An 8012-nucleotide genomic window follows, 5' to 3' on the forward strand; every position below is an offset into this window, starting at 1 on the left:
GACATTTACTTCTTCTGAGATGGTGCCATCCATGTGACATTATATGGTTATTTTTTGATAGAAGTTTAATAAATTTCCAGTGAGACATTATGTTTGTAAATATTTTTAAGAAAACAAAGAATATAACTCTATCTTCTTCCTACCCTATGTGTGTGTCTGTGTCTGTGTCTATATATGTGTATGTGTATGTGTATGTGTTTATTTCTACCTAGATCTAACCATCTACCTATCTTTCTGTCTACAACATTATTATCATAAGATATTGGCTCAGATGACCATGGAAGCAGTGATATTCTATCTGTAGTCTATAACCTGCTAATCCACCTGTTCAGAGTGTGAGAATTTTTCAACGAATTATACAGATCATGGTACAAGTCCAAAGACCAGGCAACCAGAAGTGCTAGGTGAAATAGATGGTTCATGATACAGCTCAAAGGGAAGTGGAATACAAATTCAACCTTTCTTCACATTTTATTTTTATCATTTCAACTCTCAAAAGATAAAAATCCATATGCATATTGGACAAAGCCATCTTTTTCATGCAGTCCACAAACTCAAATGTTGATCTCTCTTGAAAAAAGTCCCATAGACTCATCTAGAAATACTATGTGCCATCCTGGGAATCCTGTGGCCCAATGAAACTGACATACAATTGGCTATCAATGTCCTCTTTTTGTCAACATCCATAAATATGCTTACATAAGTGTTAATCTCCATACAAATACAACAGCAGAGGTCTAAGTATCTCCATTTTAGCATAATAAAACTACCATATACCAAAAGCAAACATGGATCTCTTGTAGTTTTGACAATGGAGGAGTCAGAGTTGAAATTCCCAGAAGATTTTTCCAGTCTGGCACTCATCACTTAAAATCAACTGCTGTGCAAGCATGAGAACCAAAGTTCAGATCTGAAGACCCATGTAAGAAGCTGAGTTTCCCCTCTGTGCCTATAAATTGAGTGCTCTGGAGGAAGGGGACAGGAAGATTGCTGGGGCTTACTGGTTTACAGCCTAGTCAAAAATTGTGAGCTCCTGATTGAGAAAAGAGACCTTACCCCAAAGGAAAAGATAGAAACTGATCAATAAAAACAGAACAATGAACACCCTTTTCTGGTGTCTTCATGCACCTGCACACACGTGTGCACATATACCACACACATTCACAACACAAATGGACAGCTATAGACACAAAAATAACATCTTATAATTTTAATGGGAAAAAAGCAAAACCCTTTTTCCTACTCTCTGCTTTGTGTTCAGGATACTCTGGATCAGAGTTGGAGATTTCAGGGTTCCAGTGTCCTGGCTTCCATAGCACCACTGATATCAACCATAACTCTACCACCATGACTCTCTCTAGAACTGATGTAGTTGGACTTCTTGCAGTAGTAGCCTTGATACATTATGGGTTTTGCTTAGACATACACATCTTGGTAAGATCAGGATTTTCTGTGGGGAGCCTCACTGTACCAGTGAAAAATTCCTTACAGTGGATTGACATGTGTCAGTTTTCTGATACATATTTAATGTGAATTCCTTGAAATCCATGTAGAGTTGGAATCCCCAGAAGACTTTTAGTTTATCCTCATAGCTTTCCCACAGAGCACATGTGTTCTGTAATGGGAAACAGGGGCAGTCTTGAGATTGTTCTCCCCTCAAGGTTATTGCACTCTGGGCCTCTAATAGGAGAGAAAGCCTGACTGCCTTTTTTCCTGAAAAGTGGACTCTGAGTTCTGTTTAGAAAGCTGAATATTTAATTGCCTTTGGGATTGGCTTTTGGCCATGCCCCTATTATACTGTGAGGAGTGCTCTTTCTCACAAAGTTAAATATACACAAGCTAAAGAGAATTTGCCAAATATTTAAGTTCTGCTCCCCTTTTGATTAAAAATTCTATCTTGAAATTACTCATTTTTTGTACCTCCTATGCACACTTAGAGAAAGACTTACTCGCTAAAACTCTTCTTGATATAAATGGAAGGGTTACAGAATAGGATAAAAGCATAGAAACACATTAAGTAAAATATTAGGAGACAATTCCCTAAATCTTAAAAAGATATGGAAATAGGCATACAGGAGATATTTAGAATGTGAAAGAAACATGACCAAAAAAGAAATTCTGTACTACATATTATATTTAACTGTCAAGGCATCTTAGTTCCTATTTTTCTGTTGCTGTGATAAAACACCATGATCAAGGTAACTTAAAGAAGAAAGAGTTTACTTGGGGGCTTACAGTGTTAGAGGGTTAGAGTCCATAAACATCCACTGGGGCAGCTGACCTCCAGTGACACAATTCCTCCAACAAGGTCACACTTCCTAGTCCTTCCCAAAGAATTCTACCAACTGGGGACTGAGTGTTCAAATATATAAACCTATGGAGGCCATTCTCATTCAAACTATCATACAAGTGTACAGAAAAAACCTGAAAGCTGCAAGAGATGTGTGTGAAGTCTATTATCAGGCAAATCCACAAGAATGCCAGCATAGTTTTTCAGTATGAACTCTAAAGGTCACAATTGTGTCGCATGGTATATTTCAAGTCATGAAAAATGGATTAAAGGAGAAGAAGCAACCACTTCCTTCAACTGTGCAGCCACTGGTGAGCCTATGAGGCTCCAGTGAATAGTTCTAATCCCATGCTCACAACGATGGTCCTGGTTACACTAAATGGGTCCCAAAACCAAACCAAGAGGAAAGCAACGAGTTGGGCTGGGAGTAAAGGAGGATGTGGGAGAGAGGAAGTGGTCAGAATACATTATACACGTGCATCAAATTGTGAAAGAATAAAAATCAATCAAGAAAATAACAGAAATAAAGTAACTACCAACCCAGATAAACATATCCAAAAGATTTGTTATAAGGATTGGAGAAATAAAATCTTTCTCATACAATCATATATTAGATTCATGACCATAAAACTAGCAATACAGAAGATATTTAAAGCAAGTCTATACAGGGATAAGGAAGCATTACAGATTTGATAACAAGAACACAGGAAAGAAATAAAAACTTTACTAACAGCAGAGATAAAGAAAATTAGGAGTCAACCATGATTAATCAGCACACTAGTACACCTCTGAGATGAGTGAGAAGAAAGAGGTGGTATGGGAAAAAATAAAAATGCAAATGATGGAAAACAAAGAGAAGAAAAACAATACAAAGGGAATAAAGAAAATGGTCATGGCCCCCACTTCAAAGACAGGGACCGGCTGATTGAATGATCAACAGGCCCAACAAATTGTTCTCAGTAGCACGTGAAAAGACATATACAGAACAGAAATAAAATGAAAGAAAACTATACTCCAAGAAAGTAGAACCCAAACCAAGTAGAACTATCTATACTATGTAAAACAAAAACTACTGACAGGAAGTAATAAACGGGCCCCACAACCATAAGAGTAACTGACTTTGCTACATTTCTTTTACCAATATTTATGTTTTGCACACACACACACACACACACACACACACACAGAGAGAGAGAGAGAGAGAGAGAGAGAGAGAGAGAGAGAGAGAGAGAGAGAGAGAGAGAGAGGCATACACACACAAAGGAGGGCAGAATTAAATTATACTACACATTTCTGTCTTGTAGTTTTAGCAATGTTCAAAGCTATCTACTTATGACTGTGTTTGGCAAATGTACACAGGATCATCATTCCACGAAAGAAGATTCCTAAGCTCGAAATCTAGCTACTGAAAGAAATTCAGCATTTTACCAGGCTATCACAGAAGCTCAGAGGCATTTATGTCGGGAGATAGAGTTCTAGCCACCTCCCATGGAGGTCTTTTGTTTTTGATTTTGCTTTTCTCCTCTATGACAGTCATCTCACTTAATTTCCCATTAGATTTCAGTTAACACTGGCAGAACCACATGCAGGCCTATAGTTTAAGCCACAATTATCACGGCCAATTCAGTTATAATTGGCTCCTGAAAAGTGCAGATCTTTGGTCTTACTAAAATCATGTCTTGATTAGCTCAGACATAGCTATTGAACTTGAAGTACAGCGGACATATTTTATATATAAACCAAAGTTTGCCTAAACATATCAGAAGTATCACCTGTATTCAAAGATAGAGTGGTTCAGTACAATATCAATTTTTGGATATAAAACTACCTGCAGTGACCTGATGTCTGTGATTCCAGAGGCTATAAAACCCAACAGAACCGTTTGAGCTTCTCTGTTGATGGTTCAACTCTGCAAAACCCAGGAGAGCAGTCAGTGTCCTAAAGGGACTTTGCCTGCTCCCTTGGATAATTTACTTTTCTATGCTTTTATCTTTTGACATGGGCATGCTCTTGTCCAATTGGTGAGCTCTTGTTCTGAAGACATTTTATATACCCAATATTTCCTCAGTTTGAGACATGCAGCCTCCAAGATGAATCAAGATGGAAACATTGCTGCATATACTTTCCTCAGTTCTGTGTTAGCATTGGATTTTTCTACTTTATGCAACCTAGGAAAGATCTTTAATCTTCTCTTTGAGTTCTTTCAAGATATATGAGTAAGAAAAATGATTTCTGTATTATTCATATTGTTTATAAAGAAAGTAGAAATTTTGTTTAATTCATAGCTTAAAATTTCACGGAAAAGATGTCCAAATAGATAAGTGGGAATGGGAAGCTATTCAAGAATTTCCTGTGTGCCTCCAGAAAAGCAAAATACACAGCAAGAAGACTCAAATTCCTTAAATGGTTTTTAATTATTTGTGAACCTATCTGTAAAGACTTCATGAAATAATTTATAAGTAACAAGAATATTAATTTAAAACTCATTTTAAAAATACACTCATAATTTTCTTATAGAATACACCTCTTGTTTGATTCTGATTAAAAGATCAGAATCAGAAAAAGATTTTCTTTCAATTAAATGCATATTCAAATAAAAAATTTTAACATGCAAGTCAATGTTAGTTTTTAAATTTTCATCTATTTCTGATAATAATTATGTCACACAAACACACATGTGTACCTATGTATCAGAAAATACACAGAAAAAGTCTGTTGTTGTTTGTGCCATTTTTGATCAAAAACAAAATTTAGAACTTTTAATTATGTTGTGATTTGTTATTGCATAGAACAAAGCCCAGACCATCTAAAACATACTTAATCACTGCAATTACTGATTATTTATGCAGCTTGTTTTCTTGGCTTCACAAAGTTACTCAGTAATTTTCTAAAAGGAAACTATTGGAGGAAAAAAATGAAATTATCTCATCTCAGTGAATGTTTAGAAACAGACCAAAGAAGGAAAATCATTCCTAGTATGTACAAGACTTATGGAAACTTTTGAGGATACTTACAAAGTATTTTGCCTAACACATGGAGACAGGGTATTCACTCAATTCTCCCTAATTTCCATAAATTATCATACCATAAATAGAGAGGATAGTCACATAAATGCATAGCTTTATTTCAAGGCTCCTCCAACAACGTCCACTCATAAATAAGGAATCCTCTTTTATATCCATTTCAGGAGACATCCCTGAAGAACATGGATGTGGAGAATGTAACACTGCTGACAGAATTTGTCCTAGAAGGACTCACACACCAACCACAGTGGAAAGGCCCCCTCTTACTGGCATTTTTGGTGATCTACCTTGTCACCATTGTGTGGAACTTCAGTCTGATCATGCTCATCTGGAGTGATCCTCACCTTCACATCCCCATGTACTTATTCCTCAGCAATTTAGCCTTTATGGATAGTTGGTTATCATCTACAGTGACACCTAAGTTATTGATCACCTTGTCATTTGAAATCACAAAGATCTCTCTCCCTGAATGCCTGCTACAATTTTTCTCCTTCACCTTCAGTGCAAGTGTAGAGTGCTTCCTCTTGACTTCAATGGCTTATGATCGCTATGTAGCTATATGCAAACCTTTACTTTATCCAATGATTATGACCAATAGACTATGTGTCCAACTAGTAATTTTGTCATTTGTAGGTGGTTTTCTTCATGCCTTAATTCATGAAGTCTTTTTAGTCAGACTAACTTTCTGTAATTCCAATGTAATACATCACTTTTACTGTGATGTTATGCCTTTTTTAAAGATTTCCTGTTCGGATCCTTCCATTAGCTTTCTGTTGGTGTTTGCTTTGGCTGGTACTGTTCAGGTATCCACCATGGTGACTGTCTTAGTCTCTTACGCATGTATTCTCTTTACAGTCTTACAGAGTAAATCTCTCAAGGGCATAAAGAAAGCCTTCTCCACCTGCGGAGCCCACCTCCTATCTGTGTCTTTGTATTATGGCCCCCTTCTTTTCATGTATGTGCGTCCAGCCTCTAGACAAGCAGATGATGAGAACATGATTGATTCCCCATTTTACACAGTCATAATTCCTGTGTTGAACCCAATTATCTACAGTCTAAGAAACAAGCAAGTTATAGATTCTGTTAGAAAAAAATTAAGGAGAAACGTTTAGATCTAATAAAATACTTCCTTTTTAACACAATGGACACATTTAGGGAGGTTAAATTTGGATATTTTCTGACATATGTTGAAACATTTTTTTGAAAAAAAAATCCTCACTTTTCAAGCTCATCATTAGTAAATAGCTAGTTCTTTTACTTCTACATACCCTGCAAAATTTATAATGAAATTTAATTAAGTATCCACTGCATACCATGATGATTAGATGGGAAACTAAGTGAGGATATTTTATATGTTTGCATGATCTTCAACTTGGTATTTTGAATATATTAAATGCAAAATAATGTAAACTCTCTAGTCTACACTTAAGTGTTAAATATTATTCCTTTTCATTGATCTAATTTCATAACCTGAGACTAAGGACTATCTCATTCACTACACAGTAGCAGTGAGCCTCTGTAGCTAAACATAGGTGATTTCATGAATGAACTTATTAATAAAGTGTATTTTGTATCACTTGATTAGGCAACTAGTAAAGTTTGCTGTAAGGATTGGGCTCACATATCACTCAGGGAAAGAGACAGAAGTGGAAATGTGGAGTAAGTCTGACAGAAACTAAAGAGTGAAAGCAGCACTAACTAGCAGAATATGTTGTTATTTAAGGCATTCCTGAGGAGATAGCAGAGTATATTTTCATTTAAGGCATTCCTGAGGAGGGAGAAGCCAGTGCCTTCTTTTCACAGACCCGAGCACCTTCTGCAAGTCTGTCCAGTTCTGCTTCCTTTTTTCTTGGGCAATCTGATGATCTCTATTAATTTGAAGACATCAGGTTACTCCCAATGAACCAGGAATGAAGAGACAGCGGCACAACTGGAAGGGGGCTATCTTGATTCTCCAGAATTCAAAGGAAAAAGCTTGAACCTAGAAAGAGCCATGAAGTTATGAAGGTGAAGAACTCAGTGATATGGAAAGGTTGGTGAAATGTGTCATTTACAATGATGTATTTTAGACTCATATTACAAAATTTCAAACGATGGTATGATGAAATGATGTCATAGTGTGTAACAGTCATTTGGAGAATACAAGAAAATAAACAAGTTCTGGATGTTACGTTCTTGAGAGGCCGGGAAAAAGCACTGGGTCCTCCCAGTAATCCAGAGCGCTCTACAACCTGGCCTTATACATTCCTGATCTAGACATTTCTCTGTTTGGATTCATCCTCTGAACAACCCAGCTCTTACACTTTCTTGAAATTCACCAAATTGTCTGGTCCATTAACATGGTTCAATTCTTATGCTTGCTATAAAAGTTTCATGACATATTTGGAAATATAAAGTGTATACTCTATATAGCTGATATTTGAAGATGATGTTTTTGGTTTAAAAAATAATCAAATGTGTATGTATTACTTAATGGATATTTAATTGTAAAGTTTGGAATATGATATATGGTTTTCAAATAAATTCTACACAAAATGTTTATTTGCTGTAATAAGGTACCTTGAAAGAAGGTACCTTGCATATGAACTGTATTTCAAGGAAACAGATAATAGTGACAGTATATTTCCCTCTATTTTTTATATTTATAACATAATTCTTTATTGATTCTTTGGGAATTTCACATTATGCACCCCAATACC

The 8012-nt window shown here is 36.1% G+C and overlaps 1 protein-coding gene across 1 annotated transcript; it reads left to right on the top strand.

Moving 5' to 3' along the window:
- Positions 1–5495: 5495 nt before the first annotated feature.
- Positions 5496–6425, top strand: LOC131922601 (olfactory receptor 5H2-like). The gene has a single exon (XM_059277428.1). The coding sequence runs from the start codon at positions 5496–5498 to the stop codon at positions 6423–6425; it is 930 nt and encodes a 309-aa protein (XP_059133411.1).
- Positions 6426–8012: the final 1587 nt, after the last annotated feature.

This window comes from Peromyscus eremicus, chromosome 12 (genome assembly GCF_949786415.1).
Source record: "Peromyscus eremicus chromosome 12, PerEre_H2_v1, whole genome shotgun sequence".
NCBI classification, from domain to species: Eukaryota; Metazoa; Chordata; class Mammalia; order Rodentia; family Cricetidae; genus Peromyscus; species Peromyscus eremicus.

What these genes read in the sequence shown, in the direction of transcription:
- LOC131922601 (XM_059277428.1), top strand. Translation starts at nt 5,496, where the DNA reads ATGGATGTGGAGAATGTAACACTGCTGACAGAATTTGTCCTAGAAGGA.